Source organism: Alexandromys fortis, unplaced genomic scaffold (assembly GCF_014885135.2).
Source record: "Alexandromys fortis isolate MF-2015 unplaced genomic scaffold, M_Fortis_MF-2015_v1.1 scaffold_61, whole genome shotgun sequence".
In the NCBI taxonomy this organism is placed as follows: domain Eukaryota; kingdom Metazoa; phylum Chordata; class Mammalia; order Rodentia; family Cricetidae; genus Alexandromys; species Alexandromys fortis.
In genome coordinates this window covers 630,422-657,535 of record NW_026067962.1, presented here as the reverse complement: position 1 = coordinate 657,535, position 27,114 = coordinate 630,422, and the positions used below count along the sequence as shown (strand labels likewise).

Genomic DNA, 27,114 nt, shown 5'->3' with positions numbered 1-27,114 from the left:
GCCTCCCATTTCCCTCCCCCTCCCCCACTCAAGTCCCCCTCCCTTGTCAGCCCAAAGAGCAAAAATCCCTGCCCTGTGGGAAGTCCAAGGACCACCCACCTCCATCCAGGTCTAGTAAGGTGAGCATCCAAACTGCCTAGGTTCCCACAAAGCCTGTACGTGCAGTAGGATCACAAACCCATTGCCATTGTTCTTGAGTTCTCAGTAGTCCTCATTGTCCGCTATGTTCAGCGAGTCCGGGTTTATCCCAGGGTTTTTCAGACCCAGTCCAGCTGGCCTTGGTGAGTTCCCGATAGAACATCCCCATTGTCTCAGTGTATGGGTGCACCCCTCGTGGTCCTGAGTTCCTTGCTTGTGCTCTCTCTCCTTCTGCTCCTGATTTGGACCTTGAGATTTCTGTCTGGTGCTCCAATGTGGGTCTCTGTCTCGGCGGTTTCTCATGAAATTCGGCATCAACCTATCCCTGGACCCAGCAATACCACTCTTGGGAATATACCCAAGAGATGCCCTATCATTCATGTCTTTCTATTGAGACATAATGATTTGAACCATTCATGTTGCTTTGAGTAAGTTCATTATTATTACTTTCAGAATTTTGATATATAAGTAGTTCTGGATATTTTGTTGTTAATGTTTGAAGTGTCATATAGCATACCTTTAGATCATTACCCCTGCCACCACTCCCTCCCAAGCACTCTTTATCAAGTTAATACTCTCTATTATATAAATGTACATATTATTAATATGTATAATATTGTATTAGTGTATTGTGTGTGTATGTGTAAAAATCTGCTGAGTTTGTTTAGTGTGGCATGTCTGTATATGTTTTTAGGGCTGACCACTTGGTATTTACAACTAAGAGGTCTCATCCCTGGTGAAGATTAGTTCTCTCCCATCACAGCAGCTGTTGATTGTCTATAAATATTCATCTACAGTTGGGGCCCTGTGAATTCCTCCTGTTCAAGTTATATATAAGCTTGTGTCAACATTCAGGTCCTCTTCACATGGCCATGTTTTGAGACTTCTGGGTGCAACTTCCCTGTCATTTATAGAAGGTATAATTTTACAGCGAACATCTTGATCCATCATTCTATGATCTTAACTGAGCCTCAGATGTAGATGTTGTGTTGTGAATATAACATTGAAGACTGGGTGCACCCTGGCCAATTTTCTCTGCATTTTTTAGTTGTGGATTTCTGTAATAGTCTCTGTATCATGTGACAAGAAGTCTTCTTATGTAAGAGATAAAAGCTACACTCATTGTGCATAGAAGGATCAGTATTTAGAAGGCAGTTTGGAATTATACTTGTTTAGGAAAGTGGCCATACACAGTTAGTTCATCTTTAGAAGCATAAAACATACTCTACATCCATTCCTTTCTTGAGAAGTAAGGGAAACTGTTTTTTTTAGAAATTCTTGTGCATTGTTTAATTACTCTTGAAATGCAGATTTAATAGTGTTGTGTATATGGAGAAGTATTTTTATCTTGCACTTGTATTGCAAACATATACTAACGTTGAACTGTATTGTTTTTGAGAGCTGATTGTGGCATGTCTTTCCAGTTAAATATTTAATATTAGGAGGTTATCTTGACACAAATAATCTGAGGAATATTTCCACCATAGATACTTACAACATACAAGACAGTAGTGGCTTCTTCTTCCCTTTGAGCTACTCCTCTTAATCTTCAACAAAATACACATAGCCAATTTGTCAACTGAACAGATCAGACAGGAAATATTTTCTTCTGGAGCCATGAATTTAATCTCTCATGATAGCATTTCATGTACAGTAGAATTTACCATGAGATATTGTGAGTATCAGGTAGCAGTTTAAACCTGAGTATAAAATAAAATTCCAATAGTTAATATAATCATTTATTAATAAACCGTGAGACACGTGAGAAAATGTAACACTATATAATCTGATCTAGAATCTCTTAACACTGCATTTAAACTCAAAATCATGAACTTATGTAGACAGAGAATGTTCTTTTGTCTCCCGGCCACCCAGACCTGATATAATCACACAGAAACTGTATTAATTACAACATTCCTTGGCCAATAGCTTATGTATATTTCTAACTAACTATTACATATTAAATTAATCCATTTCTATTATTTTATATTTTACCACAAAGCTAATGGCTTATGGGTACCGGCACATGAGCTTCTTTCTCCTCTGGTGGCTACATATCATCTCCCTGATTCCGCCTACTTTCTCCCAGCATCCAGTTTAGTTTTCCTGCCTAGCTCTATTCTGCCTTGTCATAGGCTGAAGCAGCTTCTTTATTCATTAACCAATAAAAGCAACACATATACAGAAGGACATTTCATAACATACTTAGACCACATGGAATACAGAAGAGAGATTATTCCATAGGATACACTTTTTGTTGGCATCATTATTCTGAGCTACTCTACTTGAAGATTAGGTAGAGGCTTTGGGCCTCAAGCATGTTGTCAGGCTTTCTCATCTCATGAGTGTCTTATGCTTGCCATGAATTATGCTTCTTAAGTTTGATCAACTTTTTCTAAATTATGCAAAGGGCTTCTATACAAAAATATTTCATTTTTAAAATAAAATCCTCCTTCCTAAAAAAAAGAGTGTGCATAGAAAGGACACAAAAGAAATGGCACTAATATGTGACTTCTAGAAATTAAAAATGTGTCCTTTCATTTTAATAAAAATTTGAAAATATTTTAAGAAGCATTACTCAGATCCACTGTGAAATTCTTACCCTCTGGTACAATGATAATGCTTTTCGTATTCACAGTGTGGCTGAATAAATATTAGCATACTTAAATCAGAAAGTCGCCTTTATTATTTATTTGTTTATTTATTTATTTTGGTTTTTCGAAACAGGGTATTTCCATAGCTTTGGATCCTGTCCTGGAACTATCTCTGTAGGCCAGGCTGGCCTTGAACTCTCAGAAATCCACAGGCTTCTGTCTCCTGAGTGCTGGGATTAAAGGCAGAAGCCACCACTGCCCAGCTAGAAACTCACCGTCTAACATGAAAGGGCACACTGATAAAGTTGGATTCTATTTACTATTGACGTAAGTTATAACAGCCCCATGCATAAAGCAGAGCACTGCCAAAATTAACCTGATAGTCACCATAATGCTATCCCAAGTTGAATGATCTAGAGAATCTGGGGAATCCAAGTCCTTGCTATTTAAAATTGAGGTAATTGAAAATGCAAAGGAAGTTCAGGCTCTACCACCTTCATTCTACAGGAGCTTACATTGCTTTTTTAGCCTTTCCTAATTCCCTGAGCCTGAGAGGCCTCTTCTGTGAAATAAAGCTGTTTATAATTTCAGAAACTCCTATGTGGAGAGTGTAGCACAGTTTCTATTCCTCTATAAACTCTATACATCATCACAATTGTTTGGATGATATGTAATTCTAAGAGATAATTTCTAAGCAAGATGTTTTGTACATTATATTGTAGAACAGCTTCCTTTGTGTCATCTTGAGAGGCAAGAAATAATGTTCACTATGTACAAATCACCATGTTGTATTCCTTCACATTTGCTGTCTCTTTACAACATGCTAAATATTATTAACTGGATTCCAGACAGGTGACGCAGCTTCTTCCTGGATTGATGGAAATGGATTTTATAATCATGAATATGTGGTCTTCTGTAGTATTCCAGATTTTAGTTTGCTTGAAGAATGTGGATACTGTATTGGAGGAAGAGTAGTAAGATCTCTGGTTAGTAAGAAGTGACATTTCATGTATGGAACTGTGATATGGCATGTGTATATGGATTATATTGTACCTATAACAGTTTTTCTACTTAGAAAGAATGTAGAAGTTATATTTAACTTTCTTATGAAATTTTTGCACAGCAATATTAAAACATATTTGCTTTACATTGTTATAGAGAAGCAAAGTGAAGAAACAGAAGGGAGGAAGGGAGGAAGTTGCTTTTAGATGTCAGCATGTGTATTTGTGGATAAATACATCAGGAGTGATTTCATTTACTTATTTTATTTGTTCATTTTGTTTTGTCAAGACAGGGTTTCTGTGTGTAGCCGCCTTGGCTGTTCTGGAAATTTCTTTGTAGACTAGGCGTTTCTTGAGTTTAGGGAGATCTACCTGCCTTTGCCAAGGGCTGGGATTAGAGGCGTACACCATCACCTCATGGCTGGGACTAAAGGCATGTGCCACTACCGCCTCATGGCTGTGATTTTAAAAGGAGTACTTGGGGGTATTGATTGCAAAGTTGACAGATATTATCTAGCTGACTATGCAAACAGAGTTAAAGAGTGTCCCTGCTTGTTCTTTCTGGAACAAAGTTAACTTCTGCAGAAGTAGCAAATCATTAATTTAGATTGGTCTATACAGTTCCAAGCATGCCGTTAGATGTCTATAGTACTTAATATTTGCACTTATCTAAGATTCTGATTCTTTTTTAACTTCACAGACCGTAGAGTTTATTATTTACTTAGATAATTTTGTTATCAGGATTGTTGCAAGTACTGCAATGCTCGATAGGCTTGATAAGGTTAATATTTATATACAAATACACAACAATAAAGAAAGTAGCCCATTGTCTTCTATTCTACACAAAGAGTCAAGTACATGTGCAAATGTAGGGTTTTCATTTTTGGTTTTGTTTTGTTTTTATTTTCCCTGGGATGCTTAGGTGAAGAGCTGTGAGTTTATTCTTTTTCAAGCAAATTGAAGGATTTGACAACTTCACTTGTCAGTCTGTTTCCCAAATTAGGAAATAGTCGAGAGGCATGTTGGTTGTCTCCAGAGAGGTGCTATCACAATCTTACCCTCTGGATGGGCTTTCCCTGTACACAGTTTGAGGTATGAGATCTTTAGAAAGTTACAGTACCTTATATCAGAGCTGTGAATGTTGTCTTAAATGACTACAGAAGCATCCTTTCAAAGATGTAGAAAAGCTTCATTAGGAGAGATAGGGAACAGTAAAAGTAAGAGAGGTAGCCATTGTGAACTGAATGACTATAGTGGTCCAGAGGTCAGCCTTAAGAAATCCACCTAAATAAAATAGAGTCTTCAAATCCTTTCAGAAGGTGGTAGGAAATTTCACATAGGGTGATTTAGCCTAAAGGATCACCTGTGTGACAAAATGATTGGGGGAGCTAGGCACTGAGTAGGACTGTTAATTAGTGGATATAAAACCACAGTACAGATGGCCATCTAGTTCTGCCCAGAGGGAGGAGAGCTAGAGGTAATGCTTTCTTCCAGTTCCTAGATCTGTACAGCTAGAGTGACTGCTCTCTTCAAGGTGCAGTCACCGTACTCTCATTTGTGATGGGAAAAGAAAGGATATTAGTCTCGAAATTTTCTGATATCCTTGTGGTAATTAGTTGTCAGGAATCTTCTGCTTTTCATATTCATTACAAGTATGTATGTCAGTAGAATCTAAATGTATGTCCGGCATTTAAAAATTAAGCATATTTTGGTAAATCTTTGAGAACTTTATTTTTTGTATTCTGAGCCTACTCACCTCTTTTTATGATCACCCAAATTTTGCCGTCATTTAAAAACAAACAAAAACAGAAACAAACAAACAAAAAACAAATTGGGTCCAATTTGTGCTATCAGCAGCTGCCAATAGTTTCTCATTTGGGGTGAGAATTCTTGCCAACATCCCTTCCACCATGGTGGAATTTTATCTGACTTGAGATTGCACAGTTTTTAGACATGGGGTCAAAACAAAACAAAACAACAGCAGAATCTCTGATGCAGCTTGAGAGGTGTACTTATCTATAAGTATAGCAATAGGCCATGAATTAGTTCAATACTGTGTCTCTATAGCAGAATAATAATAATAAGTTCCTTTTGATGATCTATGATTTATCTTGTCATGGGTCTTGGGCACCAATAATGGTTCCATGTATGAATTTTGATCTTGTGAAGCAGACATTAAATCCAATTAGGAATTACTGATTGGATACTCCCATAACAATTGTGTCATTATTGCCTTGTTGGGCATGTCTTTTCAGGATGCTTGCTATTGTAACTCCTAAGGTTCACAGCTTAGTAAGGCTGACAATTACCATTCCCCTCTGGTAGTGAATGGAGTTCATTAGAGCACTATTAAAGTTAGCTAGTAGGGTTAGGCTTTAAGAAAACAACTGCTTTATATCAGTGGGTTCCATCACTAGTCTTCAGAAGTTCTGCTTTACTATAAATTTATGGCGGGTTGTGAAGAACAATGGTAATGACCTGTAATGTTGGGGGTCCATGAACCACTTCCACTTTAGTCAGAAATTCCAAAATGTAACCCACTCCTTCACCTTGGGCTTTTCATTTCTTGGCCTGTTGTGTCTAGTAGGGGTACTGTCATCACACTAGAGGATTATTTTGTTCTCTCAGTCTATTTTATATATGTACTATAGGAAGCTTTTGTAACATTAGATTTTCAAAACTATTTCTAGATAAAACACACCTTTAGGATTCTTTGCTACAATTTCAATTATATTCTATAGTGTCCTACTAAGAAACCCTTGGGTCAAAAATTTTTGGATGTTCTTATACCTCTAACCCTGTTTTGAACCATTTAGGTGGATAATTTTCTTTCCGCATTTCTTGCTGACATTGCACTCAACAATCATGTGGCTTATAGTTTTTCTCAAATATTTTTGCCCAAAAATAGTTAAAGAAATTCCAGGATTTCTTATGAATTATAAAATAGAACATATTTATTGATAAGAAGGACATGAATTCTCAAAAATGGTAAACTACTACATTATTTCCTGCTGCTAATATGGTTTTCACTTTAGAAATGATTCCGTATAACTTTCGTTGTACTGCCAAACATTTGCAATCAGTACCATTGATGGGAATATTTTTGCTCAGATTGACTTTGCATTGGCTTTGCTAAGCTTAACTTCGACAGTTGTAAATAACATGGCATCTTTTCAAAACTTCCAATTTCATTACCTGACCACTGTGATGATTCTCTAATCATCTAAACATTCCTGTGATAATCATACCATGTGTAAAACCTCTGCTTTACTAGAACACACAGAGACTCATAACCAGCCTCCCAAAAGGGTCACATTAGTGTTTAATAGCAGATTCACTCTGGTTCCTGAATGAATTTAACAACACATAGGCTATGAGTTTTACTTGGTTATCTACTATTTGATCAGAAGAGGATCCAGATAGTCTGCCTTTAAAAAATATTTATAACTCATATATTTTGAAAACAGGGATGTACAGTTGTAATGATATAAGTTTGCAACACATTTTACATATCTCAAGATGTTTAGAGTTGGCATTTATCAGTTGAAAAAAAACTAAAAAAAAAAAAACTCATAAATTTCTATGAACTGGATGTTGTGCCAGAATATTCTCCTTCCACATTTAAGGCTGTGAGTTAAATGCCACCACCAAAGAAACAGCAGAAAGTGTAAGACCAATTATATCGATTTTTCAGTCAGCATGACAAAGATTTCTAACAAGTTAAAGAAAGGGAGATTCATTTGAGTTATGATTTCAGGGGTCCACTGTGGTAGGGAGGACTTAGCAAATCAGTTCATGACATGAGGTCTCAGGAAGCAGAGAAAGGGAAAAGCGTGAGATCTGCTCATCTTCTCCTTTCCCCGTTATTCTCTGTGGATTGCTAGCCCATGGCGCAGTACCAACTGAGGTATGAGTTCTCCAGACTTAGGAACTCTACTCCAGAAATGTTGACAAACAGACCAGAGAGGATTGGAGCAGTGTCCTCGGGGCTTTGAAGTGCAGTAAGTTGGAGCTGATGATTGACCATCACACCAATCGTACTTGAAATAAATAGTACAAAGTAGGAAATTCAAGAGACTAACAAGACTGATATGTCTTCCCTGTTTTGCATGTTTTGAGTCAATTTTGAAAGCAATTATGTTGATAAGCTGTTGGGGTAAAATGGCATTTAATTTCTTTTGATTGTTTTCATAGTCAGTACTCAAAATTTATTTGAATTTCTTTGAACCATTTCATTAAATTGTCTGCAAAGAGACCCAGGCTGATGGCTCCATGGTCAAGAGCATGGGCCACTCCTCAAGAGGACCTGTGTTCAATTGTCAGCACTCACCTGGCTGCATACACTTGTCTGTAACCTAGCTTCTGGGGCTCAGATGCCCTTTCCTGGCCTCCACTGGCACCAAACATGTATGCAATACATGTAATACTCAGACATACATGCAGGCAAAACAAGCAAAAAACAAACAAACAAAACAATAAATGAACACACTCATAATACTTTTAAAATTAAATATAAACTTCTAAAAAGAGAAGATAATGCATAAAATCCAAAGGTAACACTGTAAAAGAAGCAGTGGGCAGTATCTAAAATTACCTCTTCACATTTGGAAAGCAGGGATATTTCTCAAAGTTTGAGATGATGGTGAAGACAATAATTAAAAACATACATATATTAAGTATACTGTGTTTTAAGCAAAACCAGTTTGAAGTAATGGGGCAGTCACACTCTTCCCCTTTTAGTTGTTTTTCTCATGAACCATTTTCTTTAAGGAAATGAGTGTGCCCAGAGCGTTGGAAACTCCCTTTCTACTAAAGGTGATGGTTAACTGCGGATTTGCAGGGTTTACGGCCAGCAAAATTTGACAATGGATCTGAACATTCTGAAGCACTTTATTGTGGTTACAAATTAATGTTATGAAAAAATGTTCAATGTGGAGATGCATTTACCTATTTAAAAAGAAACTTATGGTCCCACAGCATTCCTGGTTAAAAACCAAGGGTGACAAAGTAAAAAAAAAAAAAAAAAAAAAAAAAGGCAGGAATGTGGGAAGGGACCTATAGGAAGGAATAATAGGTGGCAGTAATGGGAGGAAATAAAAAGGTGGGGTAGGATTAAACAGAAGTTGTCTGGGAACACATTTTATCAACAAAAAATCTGAAAGTATAAATTATATAAAGAATGAACTCTTCCTTAGTTTATTATAAAGTTAGATTTATTTTTTATTGCTCATGTCTCTCTCTCTCTCTCTCTCTCCCTCTCTCTCTCTCTCTGTGTGTGTGTGTGTCTCCTCCTCCTCCTCCTCCTCCTCCTCCTCCTCCTCCTCCTCCTCCTCCTCCTCCTCCTCCTCCTCCTCCTCCTCCTCCTTCTTCTTCTTCTTCTTCTTCTTCTTCTTCTTCTTCTTCTTCATATGTCTCTAGCTGGACTTCTGGGCCCCGTGGCTCACCAATCAGGATTGACAAGGTGACAGGTGACACTCTAGATCCACCTATCTCTGCATACCATCCCAGGCCTTAATGTGACTGCTGACAGTCAAAGTTGGGTCCTTAATGCTGTGCCTCTGCAGTGATACTTATACCTTTATTTGAAGATTCTACTCTGAATATTGAATAAATGTTTATCCCCAATCAATCTAGAACTGGATATTATAGAACAGAATTAACCTATGCTTTTAGTCCTCTGGCTGTTTTTATGGACTCAAAAATCTGTTAGATAATAAATAACAAAAAAAAACATAAAAGTATAAATTTTTCTAAGTACATAAACACTACTTGCATTAATCACTGAAAAGTTTATTGACAAATGTGCATTTTGTTTGCTATAGGCTGTAATTTCTATAGAATATACTATATGCCACTGTACATTTTCTTCTGTTTTACTTTTGTTTTTGTTTCCCCTAGTTACTGGCTGACCAACAAAGTTCCTATCAAGAGACCCAGCACTGGCCTCCTTATGTACACACTGGCTACCAGATTCTGTGATGAAATTCACCTGTATGGCTTCTGGCCCTTCCCTAAGGATTTGAACGGAAAAGCTGTCAAATACCATTACTATGACGACTTAAAATATAGATACTTTTCCAACGCCAGTCCTCACCGAATGCCACTAGAATTTAAAACATTGAATGTGTTGCACAATAGGGGCGCGCTAAAACTGACCACGGGGAAGTGCATGAAGCAATAAAGCACATTTTGAAGGGTAAAACCTGGATGCAAACTTTTTTCTAAAGATGCTTCTGGAGATTTAGAAACAGGATCCAAAACAAGGCTGGGTTTCTGCCTCCACCAACTGACTGAATAACTGAAATGGAAGTCCGTGTGAACCCACCACCAGCTGATGACATACCTGCAAAGTGCTCTACCTAGCAAATATTCTGACTGCAAGGGTCCTAGTAAGTGCCACTTCCACGAAGAATACAGTTTGAATGTATTTTCAGTAGTGTTTACAAGATCCAACAGTACACTCATCATTAATTAACAAAGCGAATATGTTCATCACTGTGGAGCAGCCACTGTAATGCCAAGCACACTGGAAGCGGAACCATGGAGACGACTCGGCGCTTGGGAAAGTAAAGCATCCTTACTCACCAAATCGAAGAAGGAACGAGTTCAAAGAGTGACATCCATGAGATGAAGCAACTTGAGGGAACCTTTAGTCAGGACACTGAGAATGAGGATCGTGTTTAGGTTTTGCTTGTGTTTGTGTTTGTCTTCTGAAACTTATTTTGGTTTGGGTATATAGGGTGCTTAGAAATTTATTTGAGGTATTGAAGTGGGAAACACAGAAAGATGGGGAAAATAAACACCAGTCCTTTATAAAATTCTTTTGCTTTTTAAGCAGCAATCACACCAATTTTTGGTTTATTTGTTTTGTTTTGCACAACTATAAATCTCTGGATTATGCATCAATGGTGTGGCAGGTACCAGCCAAAATATAGCACTCGATAATAGTAAACTATTGTGAAGGAGTGATATTTTAAAAATTGCATAGTTGCTCTTGGTACCAAAGATTAAACCATGTTCCTACACAGTATGCCATTCTCCTTACATTAAAGGGATATATTATTAAAATGAGCACATCATTGCTATGAAACTTGGCTCTAAATATTTAAAAAATTTCAAATTCAAATATTTTTAATTTATACCTTTGAAATTTTCTAATAGCTTCGTGGAAACACATTGCCCTGTAGAATAAGTGTTGGGTTGGTGTAGCTGAGATGTTACTACTAGTTCTGAGATATCATCCTGGTTATTCAGATGCTAAGATAAATGTGCACCACTTAACACAATCTTAAGATTTCTGTCTACAAAGTAACATGTCTAATTGAGATTTGTTTTCAGAAGAGATGGTTAATTTAAAGCAGTTTAACAATAATATATCAGCATTGTGCACTTAAAATGAATTCAATCGACAAGGAGGTTTTTTTTTTTTTTTTTTTTTTTTGCAGTTAAGGACAGTTCCATTACTACTGCATTTTAAAGAAACATAAAGTTATTCATGGGGTAATTTAGAATGATTAGATACGTGACTGAAGTGACCGGTGGGCCGGTTTTCTGTTTCTTCTGAAAGCAGAAGCTATGGTCTCACTTCTGCTTTGGCCCACAGCAACTTCATATGACTTCTCGTTTCTTGGGGAAGGCACTCTGAAGAAAGCAGAAATAGTATGAAAACTGTGAATGTTTTGTTTTTTTTTTGTAGGGACAGGCAATCTCAAAATGAATGAAGAGAGTAGGGGAAGTGTACGTATATAGTATACATATATGTATTCATACTATGGAAAAGAATTGTCATAGTACTGCAGTTACCAATATTTTTAATAATAGCCTTTATTGCTTTTAAAATCTGCAGAATCTCAGGATAAAAAGACCATTTTCTGAGAATCTGTATATGTATCACAAAACAAAACTGAGTGCATATGGAAGATTCTTAAATACTATGGATAATCTCAATATGCTTTTGTCATTAAAATCCTTATCTACTTAAAAATTTGAAAGTATTAGATACATGTTATATGAATGCTAAATTGAAAGTCTAATTTATTTGACATTTGAAAAGTGGGTAACATAAAATTTACTTTGAACTCTGTGCAGATAAGTATTCCCAGCAGCACCTAACATGAATTCCATAGAAATCTAGAAGTCACAAGTATATTTTAACAAGGATATACCAACTTGGCACTTACTCAAAGTATGTATTTGAAAGCAGCAACATACCCTTTTGACTGCGTTTTCAGAAAGAAGAAATATATGATTAAACAACATTCAGTCCCCAGTAAACACACCACACCATCCACCGTTCGCTGCATTGCTGTTCATCCCTTAGCCGCATTGGGTAGTGCCTTTTCAACGTCTTCCCATCGATTCTTCACCCCCGCTTTGTGTTCTCTAAACGCTTGCCCAGTTAGGAAAATGTTCAGCGTTCAAAGGGCTTCAGATTTGAAAGAAAACAACTTTTGTTCATCTCAGGGAACTTTCAATGCAGAAGAGCGGATTCAATTGAAGGTCTTTAGTGCTCACAGAGGAAATGCTGTGTGAGAGCATTTCATTCTCGAACATACACCTTTGCATTCGCCCTCACACTTCGGTCCCATCACGGCCTTCTTACAGGGGAAAGGCAGAGAGCGATGAAAACTAATAGTTCAAGTGAGGAAAAGAGTTACAGTATAACACACACGATGGCCTGAGGGATCCTAACAAAATCAAATTATAAGTATATACTTGAAGTATCTGTGTTTTCCTTCATATGATATGCCCACAGCTTTATTGTTTTCTTTCCTTTTTCATGATTAGTTATGCACCTGGGAAGGCCCAGGCAAATGACTGTGATATATCGCAGTCATTGAGGTCACATGGTTGCTACTGTGCTATTGACATGAAGAAACCACAGAAATATTCTTCTTATTATTATTCAGTATTATCTGTACTTAATAGCAAGTTGCTGGAAGAAAATGTGAATCAGTAACAGATTTTCAGGGCCAATCCAATGATGCAGCCCATGGGAATAACGGAACTACTGTGGAAGATTTTCTTTCTGGGGGAAGGTGCTGGGCATTCGAATGTCTTCATGCATTGTACATCATATGAACTGTATATGGATTGCTGATAAAAAAAACCTCTACATATATGCTTACACAAATGCTTTATTTAAGAAGTGCCGAGGGTAGTGTACATACAAGTTCCTCAGCTCCTACTGAAGAAGGAGTAATCAGTGATTCTTTTTCTAGTTGTGCCACTTTATTCATAACACACATTATGTGATATTTGGTTCCTGGAGTTGTTTTCATGTGATAACTGTCAGGACTATCTATAGTTTTGGAAGGGGGATGGGAAACGTTGTGTATAGTTAGCTGTTATCTCTACAAACTTGGAAGTTTACCCATTAAATGTTGTCAATATACCAAGGTTTTAATAAAAACAGGTAAAGGTAATTGTTTGTATTTGATAAACAAACTCCAAATACAACCCTCCTAGAAATAGATATTTTATTATATACGTGCTATAAATATATCTATATAGTACAAATAGACATGCGTGATGCATATATACCTTGTTATATATGTATATCTGTGTGTACACACTGAGTCTGTAATATGTGCACAACTAGATGTGTGTTATACATATCTTCAGGGTCTGCACTGTGATCTTCCCTGGAGATCATGACCACTTTAAAAAGAGAAGTTCTTCTGAGACTTCATTTACTACTCTGCTTTAAGGAAGACCTACTTTATAGCTGAATTATATGTTCTTTCCTAGAGTAATAGTAAATAGACTAGTATGTTCAAATCTCTCCAAACAAAAGTAAAGAAAAAAATATCTTCAAGCTGGCAATGTATTTAAATTGCAATTTTTCTGATTGTGGGTCTAGGCCATGTGTTTCTCCAATACGTAGCACCTTTTAAGAAATAATGTTTCATTGTGTAGCTGAAAGCACAAGTGTTTTAAATGTATATAGCAGGAAGGAAAAAAAGTGTTTACAGATAGCTCTGCTGCATAGGATCGTTGCTACTGAGTCTGTCTTATACCATCCGTGGAATGGGAAGATAAAGCTTCTTCGGTAGGTATCCTGTTCAACACTGTTCCCTGTCATTTGTGTATAGTGATTAGCTATTCTTGCTTTATCATTTGTACAATTGTAAAATAAATTAAGTTACTTTTTTTTTCAATTTTTCCTCTAATCTTTGCTATCTGCGCCTTCGATTTCCCGTCACATGCCAATGTTTAGGTGGCTGATTTTATGAAATCTTTACTACTGTTTAGAGCCTCTCCATCTCAGCCTCACTGAGCAACAATTGATCTAAACATTTGTTTTAAAAATATTCATGGATATATGAGTAATTGCCATACCAACATTAATATCGGGAAGTCCTTAACAGTTTGGGGGTGGAATACTTTGTGTGTGGTTTCGACTCTGGAACATTTCACAACACAGATCACTGCAATTTCTTTCGGGTTTGCACTTGCACCAGCAAATATAGCTGTGTGGTTTAATGTCCATGGCTAGTGTGCTGCTTGACTGGAATGCACAACAGTTTCTAGGGCCACCTGCTGATTTGTGAATTCATCTACATATCGCGACCCTTTGCTTATGGACTTCCTGAAGATGATTGGGAAGGACTAGTTACTTAAAGCATTTTCCATACCTTTCAATAACTTTCAAATTTTCAAACATAGCCTCTCTTTTCTGTAAAACACTTTAGAAGTAATTTTATGACTTCCCTGTCAACATTCTACAATTTTGAATCTTTTCTGGACTCCATCAAGGAATCATAAAAGATGCTTGATAAGCTTAGAGGCCACTTTATTTGTTCTGGATGCTTTTGTACTTAAATTTATTTTCCAGTATCATAAATAATGTTTATTCTAGGTGCTCCTGAGATATGGTCAAAGCACATCATGCTGAAAAAAGTACTACTTTTACAGTCAAATTTTAATGTGTGCTTTAATTTAAAATAGATTTGAGTGTCTGAAATTGTGGTTAGCCAGCCTATCATCACTCTATTTTGTAGGCTGTTTAGCTTTGCAAGTGACTGAACAGCATGCCCTCACAAAGCTTCAGAATGCACACAGGAAAATACAGCATTATAATGTGATATATACTCTGAGGAACTAGGAAGCTAAAGCAAAACCTAAATTAATTTGCAATGGATTATACTTACACTGAAAAACAGACTGAATAAACACTTATAGTATCTCACCAGTTATTTGGCCAATTTGTCTTTCACCTATCTTATATTAATAGTACTTAAATTGTCCACTCGTCGAACAATTACTGTTCCAACTAGTTTATACATATTAAATGGACAGAACTTGAAGAAAAAGTATAAGACATAGGTACTACAAATATTCAAATTTGATGTATATTTTTAAATAGATTATGTGATGTCATCTAGGACTCAAAAGTAAGAGAACCAGGACTTGAACTCACTGACTCCACAGTCTACTCTCTCTCTTGACTCTTGTTTCTTTCCTCTCCTCAGCAAAGCTTTTTCATCACTAGCAGTGATGTCCTTTGTTAGAAATTATTTTTCTGCAATACACAGTGATCTATACAGAGACCTACAACTAGTCAACGTGCTGCGAGGAAGAGGCTGCGGAATGTTCAGGCATAAATGGGACATCTGTGTCACAGTCATTCATCCTAAAGCATCGGGGTCATTGTGTCAGAGGACGGGGAAGGAATCTTAGGGCCTGAGGCATTGCATGGCTACAAGAAAACAGATGCTTCTGACACAGCATGGCAGCTGCTCATATTAACTCTTAGTAATTATGGCAACAAACTTAAGATCCGTGCAAGTTCAAGCTAGACACAAAGTTCAGTATTTAGACACTATGTTACCCCAAAGTCCCACTCCAAGGCAAGCAACTCTTGAGTGGTAGCTGCTGGCTGAGGGAGGATCAGTTTCCTCTAAAGGTCTAGCTCCTCATAAGTCGAGCATGGTTCACTGGAAAGCCACACCTCCAAGAAAATGCTATCAGTACAAATTAGACTTGATGAGTGAGAATAAAAGCATGTTAAATTTTATGGATAGGGAAGTAGAGGATTGACATGAAGTGCCCAGATCAGCACAAGCTTAGATTTTGCATGTTCTCTGACTCAAATATTTGATGTTTAAGTGATATGTTCTTCTATTGTGTTCGCAGAACTTGTCCAAAGGTCTATAATCTATGATGTTGGGAGTTCTTGGAACCTCAATGGACAACTTGAAAAGAGTCAACGCATTCATTATACTGAGCCTGTAATCTGAGGTTTTTATCTGTTCATTTATAGTATTCAGCATATTCACCCCAATTAAGGAAAACTCCACTTAAGTAATACCAGCCCCCCACACACATAAATATATTTGGAAACTCTACAGTAGTAGATTAACTGATGACTTTCCCAAAAAAATCCTTAACGCTATTTGTGTCTCCTTCCAGTCGTCTTCTAAACTGGCCTTCTATCCCTTGAACCAAATTCAATTATCCCCCTCTACTCCTTTTCTTTGTTTTACTTATGCTAGTACAGTCTATCTTCCATTCCTTGAAAATCCTTTGCTTTCGTAATTCCTTACTAATTCCCGATGACACACATATCTGAAGATTCCAAGCTAACATCAGCAAATGATAGATAAATACATATCCTTCTGGGTCTGTAAGACCTGACTACAGGAAGAAAAGAATCTTTTTTTATGCCATTTTTATACCTTTGACTCTGAATTTCATAATTTTATTTTTCTTTATACTTCAATAATATCAAATTTTACAAATACCAACTTTGATTTCCCACTCATCAGTTAATAGACATAAGGCTACTTTCAATTCTAAGAAATGCAAGATAATAGTCACTCAAATATTCAATATGTCCAATTTCAATAGTAAATTCAATGAAAATATTGAATGCTGGTATGATTACAGCTAATTTATTTCTTTGCTATCAGATTACAGATTTCTGATAGTTTGCTGATTTCTGGCAAATCACCAATACTAAATTTCTAAAGTATTCATTAAGCTAAAGAAATCCATGATGTGTTCCTCCAAATCCAATTCTATGAATGATGATGCTGTAATTCTCCAAGAAAACTTGGAAAATTTTGAATTGGTAACACAGTAAAAGAACTGGTATCTTACAATACAGAAAACCATATTTTTTAGTTTCAGATAATATTTAATAATTATATTAGCTTTGAAATTATTTTTCTAACATCACCCTTGAAATTTTAATACAAGAAAAAACATGTATGTACGTTTGTTTGGGTATAGATACATGCGTGTGTATGTACAAGTGTGTGAACGTAAGTATGGGGTCCAACAGACAACTCCAGGTGTCATTATCATGGCTATGCACTGCTTTTGTGAGATGGAGGATCTCACCGAGTTGGGCTCAAAAATTGAGCTAGACTGTATGACCACAGAGTCCCAGGAATCTTCCTGTTTATGTCTCCCCAGATTTGAAAGTACAAATGCAGGTTTATCATGCACAACTTCTTAACAAGTGTTCTGTGTATCAAGTCTGTAAACTCATACTTTCTCAGGAAATGCTTTACACTCCAAATTATCATCTAGCCACAAATTAACTTAGTATTTTGCTTTCTCACAAACCAGCATTTTCTTAATAATGTTTTAATTTATTATCTGAATTGTATTTGTAAGATAAATTATTCTCATTCATTAAACATAACAAAACAAACTAATAAAAAAATAACCACAAAAATCGATACTTTGCTCTATAGGCTACTGAGAGAGAAAATGTGGGCACCAGGCCAAACACAAAACCTTTGACCTAAAAATCTGTCCTGTTGAAAAGTGTGCTAGGGAAATGGTGGCACAAAACTTATGGAAGTTATCAGTCAATGTCTGATTTGATTTGAGACACACTGCACAAGAGCGAATTCAAGACCCAAGACAGACAATGCTTGGGCAACTAAGGACCAGAGACTACGTAGCCCCAAGATCTATGCTAAACCAAATACACAAAAGTATCGATAGAATGACTCCTAATGATATTCTGTTATATTCATAGATCAGTTCCTTATGCAGTCATCATTAGAGAGGCATCCTCTGGTAGCAGATGAGAACAGATGCAAAGACCCACAGTCAGAAAGATAGTCTTGGCAGAAAGATAGCCTAAATGAGAGCTCTCCATCAAATTCCTCCCCTCAGAGCTCAGATTATCCCATGGAAGAGGAGACAGAAAGATTGAAAAAGCCATAAAAGATGGAGGACACCAGGAGAACTAGGACCCTCTGAAGATGTATATGATCTCTCAGAGCCTGCAGCAGCAAACACGGGTCCTACATGGGTCTACACCAGGTCCTCTGAGTATATATTTTAATTGATAGCTTAGCAGTTTTATGAAACTCCCAACTATGAGAAAAAGTGGATCTCTGACTCTTGTGCCTTCTTTTGGAACTCTTCCTCCAATTGGACTACCAAGTTCAATTTTGATATGATAGTTTTTATTTCATATTACTATATTTTGTTTTTTATGTTTGGTTTTTATCTCTTATAATTTTGTTCTTTTCTAATTACGGAAAGAAAAGGAATGGACCTGGAGGGGTGGGCAAGTGAAGAGTAACTGGGTGGAGTAGAAGGGGGGAGAACTAGAAACAGGATATATTGCATAAGAAAAGAATCCATTTTCAAATTTTAAAAGAACAAAATGAAAAATACCAACTGAAGAGCAGTCCAGATTCCCTGCCCTGCGGGAAGTACAAGGTCCTCCCACTTCTATCCAGGACCAGGAAGGTGAGCATCCAAACAGGCTAGACTCCCACAAAGCCAGTTCATGTATTAGGATCGAAACCTAGGGGAATGGAGTGGGGGGGAGGGGGGAAGGAGTAGGGGAGGGGGTAGGGGGCAATATGTGTGCGAGGAGGGGGAGGGAAATGGGAAACGGGGAAGAGGTGGAAATTTTTTTTTGCAACAACTAAAAAAAATAAAATAAAAATAAAAAAAATACCACTCCCCCCCAAAAAAAAATACCAACTGTTCCTGACTGAGCCCCGTTTATGAAGAATCCCATTATTAAGTATTGTTTCTCAACTATTGCTCATGCTAACTTATACCCACATATCACAAAGCTTAAGGCAACAGTATTAGTGCAGGACAGTTTAGGTTTCTATGAGGTGCTAATTTGCATTTTCTACAATTTAGTGTTTTACAGTATGCTCACTTTCCAGTTTCTGTTCAGCGCTGCTTCCTCAGCCCCAGGCTCTCAACACCACACAGATGGGTTGAATCTAAGCACATCTGCCAGTGCTGCCTAGATACAAACACACTCAGCTGGGAGCAGATGTTTTCCAGGAAAGATCACTACCATCAGTGCTGTTCGGAGCAGGCTTCTGTGTTAGTTAATCTTTATGCTTGGACATAGGCCCTTCTATACAAACAGATCCTTGACTCATAGGCCTAGAACAGTAACGGGGCTGATGTAGGCTTGTTCACCTGATATTCATCATGCACAAGTATGTGGAAACTTGTATAATGTTTTTCCCTTTATGTCGAGGTCTATTATTGCTGTTTTTTTTTTTTACTAAAACTTTATGCTAACTTTAAGATCTTATTTACTAATATCTTCAAAATATAAATCCTAGTTCAAAGAAAATAATTCTTTATATTTTTGTGTGTTATTAGTATAAGTCATGTTTGTGTTTTTCTGAGATAGTCTAACACTTGTCTGTATTAATAATTCTAAATTTTATTTTCTCTAGGGTATCAAAAAGCTAGATATTTGTCTGGGCATTATTTTATTCTACAGACTCTGTTAACATATATTCATTCTAAGATTTATCATCTAATTTTCAATTCATGTATTTGCAAATCTTTATTCCATAAAAATCTAAAAACTACTTTATCTACAAAATTATTATATTTATTCAGCAATTATGGTATAATAACACTCTGAGATACTCTCTTAAGCATTAGTTGTGTTTCCTGACCAGTGCTGTTTCAGTGAGGGTTAAGTCTATATGACAAGCATTCAGTAAGTGTGGATTAAATCAATAAAGGCATAATAACAGTTTTGTATGTGTACTTTAGTTTAGTTGTTGAAATAACAAGAAACATAGAATACCGATCATCTACAGTATGGCAGTTGATCTGAGAAATCAAGAAACTAAGAACCTTCAGAAACAATCTAAGACTAGTGTAGCAGGACCAGAGTTTCTGGGAAAGATGCATTGCACATCCTCTGAAGCTTGAGATAGCCAGGGCAGAAGCCAAGATCCTAGAGAAAGGATAAAAGAGATTTTGTTAACACAGAAGAAAATAGTGGATGTTTTTCCATTATTATAAGTGGTAGAGTTTGGAAAGGAAATAGCTACTAGTTTAAAGAACTGCAATCTCATTGAATCTCTCTTTATAAAAAAAAATACATATTCCATCCTCATATTACTTCCCTAAATTTATTTTTGAATTTTAAGTTTAAATAAAATCAAAGTCCAATCTAAAACAAGGAATTACCATCAAAAGAAATTAACATTACTGAAATTATCCATTATTCAAGTTTCAATATAACCACTTTAGTACATATTTTATGTTACCAACTTGAAACAATGTACCTTTAAAAAAATTATTGGTTCTAACCAACAAAATTTATATTTTTTAAATTATTCTTGTGTAAAATTAAAGTGGTATTTTATAAAGACACTGAGCTTTAAAATCCACCATCCCAAACTCTCAGAATATAGAATAGGAGTAAGTTATTATTAATTTTGACTTGGGAAGCAATGTTCCTTTCTCTTATGTAGATGTTCTTACATATGTTCTCTAATGTGTGTAGAAGACCACGCTATTCTTTTTCCGTTTTCTATTTATATACCTTTCTTTATTTTTTTATTGATTCCAATGAGCTATATATTTTCCCTTTATTGATCTTATCAGTTCTAAAAGGTTTGTAAAGTTTGAAAGATTAAGGAACACCCAGAGCAAAATCAAATAAGATAAAATGTATTAAAAGTGTACAAATAAATAAATAAGCTCCTATTTTTAGGCTCCACTTAAAATATAGCATGAAAGATTTTATAGGAAGATAGTTTAATTGACAAATGTCCCTTAAAATATGAAATGAGGAGGCAGGTAAAGCTGAGATATATGAGATAAATTCCACATAAATAAATGTTTTAAATTGTCTGATTCTGTGTACTGGGATTCAATCTTACTTGACTAAGTTAAGGAGATTTGTGATAAGATTTTGATGCAAGGGATGAGACAACAAATTGTTCATCAGACTACACCCTCTATTGGATAGTTTTTGATAATCCCTTAAATATCTCACTTGCCATTTTGCCAGTGTAAATTTTAAGAGGTTCTTACCATCTACTCTTTTATGTTTGTTAAGACAGTTTCTGGATCTCAGGTGAGTCAGGGGAAAAGAAACAGTATTCAGGCTCCCGAATGATAAATTTAAGGCATTTTTTCAATAGGTTTGTTCTTTCTACCAAATCTAATCTAATAACCAACTTTCTAATTTGGTACAAGCATGTCAAACTAACAGAACACTAAAGATTTTTTTTTTTTGGTAATGATAAACCCATTCTCGACAAACCATCCTGAATGTGCTACTATTCACACTGTTCTTTTCTCACACACTTGAGATCTCACATTTCTTCAAGAGTCTGAGCAGTTACTGGATTTTAATTTTCTAGACATCGATTACCACAACTGTGAACTAAGATTTATTTCTGGAACGAGTCACCAAGAGATACTAAATGAACCTTCTGGGATTCAGACTTACTCTCCCCTCTAAGCATTTCACAATGTAAACTGTCTTCTTGTTACCATCGGTGTCGATTACCTTCGCCAGGATGAGAACTCTTTTTCCTTGACTAATGGCTCACTGTCCTGAAGAAACCCAGTTTAATGAAGCTGCAATCTTAGATTTAACTTCAGTGAGATATTTATTGTGTGTCTTGAAAAAATATCAGACCATTCAATCTAATAGTGTTTGAATTGAGAAGGCAAGAAACGAACTTCTGGAAATTATCAAAAGTAGCCAGAAGATAAGTAAAAGGTACTTTTATGCACTTTGTAAGACTGAAACTAGATATTGAGGCTGATCTTAAATTGCTTATTTAAACTGAAAAGCACATCCTTGTAAGCATGCATAATGTTTTGACCATGATCTATCATTCTGCCGAGCAGTTAGGACTTCGTTTCATTACATTAGGCTAGCACACTTTTTGTTGATTAAGAGAGAAATGTTTTCCACAGCAGAGGTAATATACCCTTTTGCCTCTCCCTGCTTGGAAGAAACTGTCCATTTATGTTAGAAAATAAAATATAGAACCATTTTCCAATGAATTGGAGGTTTTGTAAGTGCTTGCATGATAAACCAGCAGTTGCATTATGTTCAGATATAAAATTTGCATTCAGAATCATAAGTTCTGATAAGGTTTAATTATTACTTCCTCCAACATGAATGTTTCAATATAATCCTCTCTCACTCATTCCATCACACACCTAAGTTGTTGAATTTGTATTTGTATCATCTTCAGGAACCAGACACAGATTAGAGGCATTGGCAGTTTGACCATTCAGCAACTGGAGTAAAGAGGGAACCTTCACTGTTTGATCTACCCATAGTTCCCTCCTCGCCAGCATAGGAGTTCATAAATAAGTGTCTTAATTAATAAGATCAAGGAAACTTTGTTCATTCTTTATGAAGAGAGAGCAAAGGAGACTGTTAATTAGGAAACTAAAACTATCAATGAAGACATTTCTATCTGATCTTAGTAGATACTGCAAAAAGATGAGTAGCTGGTAGTCAGAGGACTGCAGAGAAAGAGAGAACAGTGAATGATGGAAAAGTACCAGTAAGCGGTACCAACAATACCGAGTAGTGAGAACAGAATAAAGAATGGCAACAATAATGAGGTATTAAATTAAGAACGTGGCAATTGGGTGGGAAGATAGAGAGAAGCCTGATATTGCCTGATCAAACATAGCAATAATTAGGTTACACTGGGAATCTCACTTGTTTCTTTTTATTCCTTTCTCATTCTTTTCCTTTTTTTAATTTCTTGTGAAGCAAATAAGTGCTTTAATTAATATGCTGTTCTACTCTGTGCCCTGCTGCTATGATCAAACACTCTGATCAAAAGCAGCTTGGAGATGAAAAGGCTTATTTAACCAAATATTTTTAAATAACAGTTCATCATCAAGAAAACCAAGGGAAGAACTCAAGCAATAAATGAATGCAGGAACCATACGGAAACATTGCTTACTGGCTTATTCCCCAAATCAAGTCAATCTACTTTCTTATACAGCTCAGTCCCGCTCACCTAGGGATAGTTTTGCCAGAGTGGACTGGAGCCTCCTAAATCAAATAGCAATCAAGAATATGTAACACGCTCATGCAGACAAGCAAATACGATTGAGGCAATACTTCTATTCTTTCCACACATGTTCAGTGGACAATCAAGATAAGCCCTCACAAATATTGAGGTACCACAATGTTGAGCAAATTTGAAACCAGTGAGACGTCTTGAAAACTCTTGTACCCACTCCAGTTAAGAGGTGCTATTCACACAGAACTTAGGACCGTTGGTAACTGAGGATAGATGTGGTTAGATAGTAGATGCACAACAGAAGTTTGGCGTCAATTGTTTTTGATAGAAATTTTGATGTAAGAGAAAGAGAGATGTAGCTGAACCAAGGATGATGATTCATCATTGTACTAAGCATTTAGAAGAAAAATTAGGATGACTAATATGACTGTGAACCTTAGGAGGAAAATAGGACCACTTAACTGTCATCGTAGAGGGCTGGTACATTTGTCAGTGATTTAAGGTTTGTCTCACCTGGAAAGAGATATCTTGCCAAATATCAGGACCTCCCATACTCAGTAATAGCTTGCGACTAGAATATATAATCTCTATATCAGTGTCAATGTAAGCTAATTTAAGTAGAATCCATACATTTTGAGCTCCTTTATATCTTCGTGATATTAGCTGAAACCTCCATTGGAGTGTGGAACTCCTTTCTGTCTAGTCATTCTTCTTCCTTTTATAGTCCACTGGCATTACTGCCCCATCAAGCTAGCATTAAACTTGATTGCAATGTCTGCTTCAAAAGAATTTAGATTACAATTGGTGCTGTAGGTAGATGAGAAATAAAATTCAAAAGAATGTTAATTAAAGGAAAGAGGCTCCATTTCATTGTTCTTATTAGGTGGTGCACATATATCTCTACGCATAAACTGGAATTGAGTTGTTAGAAAATTTCATTCACAGAGTCCTGTGACACCCCATCCAACCTTCCCACCTCCCAATATTCTGTATTCTGCACTTACTTCTACAGGAACTAGCCTGGTGAGTTTACCTGACCTTCCCCAAGTCACCAGATCCAGCATGAGTCCTCCATCCAGTGCCCTTTGCCTAGTACTATCACCCCTCCCTACCCTGCAAGGAACTTCTAGTTTTCCACCAGAACTCACCCTGCCTGACTAGATAAACAAGCCCTTCTCATACCACATCCAACCTCTCCATCCATCCAGACCATATAAATCCTTTTATGTCAAACCAGGTGAGTCTGTCTGAGCTCCTTTCCATTTATCCTCCCCAAATGCCATATCTAACCTCAGTACCATATCCAGCATCCATACCTAGTCTGGCCACCCCTGTCTGCCCAGCAAGCTTTCTCTAGACTTGTACCAGGACATACACTACCTGTACCTAACAGATAGCCTCCTACCTTATGACACATCAAGGCTTTTCACCTAGGTCTCCATGATTGGAGGAGGGCACACACCCTGTATACCAGCCCGATCCTTTCTATCCATCTGACTTCATTCTACCTACACCATTTGCAAATTCTGCTCTCAAATTACATACACGTCCTGTCTTTTGCCCCAACCTGTTCCATCTATATCAAACTTAGAACTAATAAAAAAATTCACATGTTAACTTCTCATGACAAAAAAAAAAAAAAACAATGTCAATTATCAAAACAGTGTCTTCTTTCCAAAACATGCCAGTCCCATAGACATGTTTCCCAATGAAAATGACCTAAATTAATCCCAGGACAAGTAATTAGAAGAACAGTCATAACCTCCATGAAAAAAATCAAGGGATTTTCAGAAAGCACACATGCACAAACACATACATATGCATACACACACACAAACACACACACACACAAACATGCACAGCTCAATGTAACTAAGGAGAAAGAATTTAAGAAGAATAAATATCTGAGTGATGCCCAAGAAAGTACAAACTTAAAGTGGATAGAAATGGCAAAGATCAATTTAGGATTTGAGAATGGAATTCAATGAAGAGATAGAAGGGTTGAAGGGAACTCCTAGTGAAATGAGGATGGAATTAAATGTCCAACAACATAAATGGAAAATTTAGAGGGAATTCTTACAAGTAGAATAGATCAAGTAGAAGATAGAAGACTCAGAGACACAGGTTTTCTAGATCAAATAAGCAAGAAATGAAATTTTAAAAAGGAACACAGGTAAAGAACATATGGGAAACTATGAAGAGCCCAAACCTTTAAAGTAAAGACATCAAGGAAAGAAGACAAACAAAAGGCAATGACATAGACCTGATAGTCAACAAGAATATAAAAGAAAAAATTTTCAAGCTGAGGTAAAAACACAACCTTACAGATACAGTAAGCATACAGAACACAATATAGACAAGATTTTGCAAGAAAACAAGGTATATTCTGATTAAAACAATAAGTATGAACAAGAAGGCCTTAAAACAAAGAAAGAACACAAAGAAGTCACATATATAAGAAACCCTATCACAATAGAGCATGATTTGTCAGTGGAAGTGACTTTGAAATACAGAGTTGCCAGGAGCAATGCATTCCAAGTCCTAGACACCATGATGCCAACATAGATTAAAATACCGAGCAGAACTATCCTCCACAGCTAAGGGGAAAAGAAAAATATCCCATGATAGAAGCCATCTAAATTTTTCATATCCAACATCAAAAACTTAAGGAAAATACAGGAATTAATATATTAAGAAATATAACAACTATAACAAAGAGACTGTGCAAAGAAATACAAAGCCTTTCTTGTTAAAGAACAAAATACAGCTGAAACACAAACAACACCACTAAAAATCAACAACAAAATAACCTCAATTAACACACATTTTATTTATATATATCATATAATATATTTTGTATATTATATATTTCATATAATATATATAAAACATACAATCATACATGTGTATTTTTACCTTCTAGGACATAATTTTGATAAAACAATCACCTTTGTTAGAAAATTTGCCTGTTTAAAAAACTGATCTAACTGCTATGTAGGTGATTAGATAGATAGATAGATAGATAGATAGATAGATAGATAGATATAGATAGATAGATATAGATGTTATATATTATGTATATATAGATTATACTTACAAAGGATTATGTGTGTATGTGTGAATATGTATATTATGTATATCAAAGTGGCAAAAAATGTGTATATCAGGCTAATTACCTAGTTACCTATATAACAGATCAATTTTTTTAAAAGGTAAAACTTTCTTACAAAGGAAATTTCATCAAATTTAAGTCCTGGAAGTGAAAAAATATATAGTATCAAATACATAGGGAATTAACTTCCCAAATATTAAATTTGTGTATTTTTCTGAAGTGCATTTATGTTAACTAAGGGCAGCACGTTTTAAGGACTACATAGATCTCTTTGGTAGTTTGTGGAACACCTTCACTGTATATAACCAAGATGTGCATAAGCAAGTGACAGAAACAGAGCACAGGTCTGCCTTGAAATCAGCTTTTTCACTCATGTCCCCATGGTAAAATAACCTGACAAAGGCAATTTATAGAAATAAGGATTAACTTGGCATTATTGTCCCAGATAAATAGTTCGTGACAGCAGAGGTGACATGACATCAGACAGCCAGAGAAGAAAGCTAGCAAAGCAATCATATCTTCATCCACAGGCTGAAAGCAGAGAAGAAACCAGAAGCACAGCAAGACTATCAACTCTCAAATGTAGCCCAGTGCGTCCCTCCTTCCACAGGCACTACTTTACAAAGGTTCTTTAACCTCCACAGAGCACCAACTGGGGATGAACAGTTCAAATGCCTGAAGCTCTGGCAGAAATTCCTGGCTCCAACTGCTTCCTCTGTGACTGCAGAAAGTTGTAATACTATCACAAAGTCTAGTCTTTGACAAGGTTGAGATTCAATAATTGGTAGAATATAATGCTAATGTTGAGAAAAGTTTTATAGTGCACTGAGAGAACTAGATATAAAACTATAATGACTTATCCTATACAATGTAGAAATATTAACATGTAATTAAAACATGGTAGAATTTAGAACCCTCAATTTTCTTTGGTAATAAATAACATATTTGTATTTTTTCAATTATATGTAGCTTATTTTGCATGTTTTTACAGTGAATAAAATAGAATT

The 27,114-nt window shown here is 36.1% G+C and overlaps 1 protein-coding gene across 1 annotated transcript in view; it reads left to right on the top strand.

Moving 5' to 3' along the window:
• The window catches only part of St8sia4 (ST8 alpha-N-acetyl-neuraminide alpha-2,8-sialyltransferase 4), an 89,046-nt gene extending 75,041 nt beyond the window's left edge, over nt 1-14,005 (top strand). The window contains exon 5 of the mRNA XM_050153435.1: nt 9,632-14,005. Coding sequence (XP_050009392.1) covers nt 9,632-9,914 — 283 coding nt within the window. The 3' untranslated portion in view covers nt 9,915-14,005. The remainder of the gene's footprint in view (nt 1-9,631) is intronic.
• Nucleotides 14,006-27,114: the final 13,109 nt, after the last annotated feature.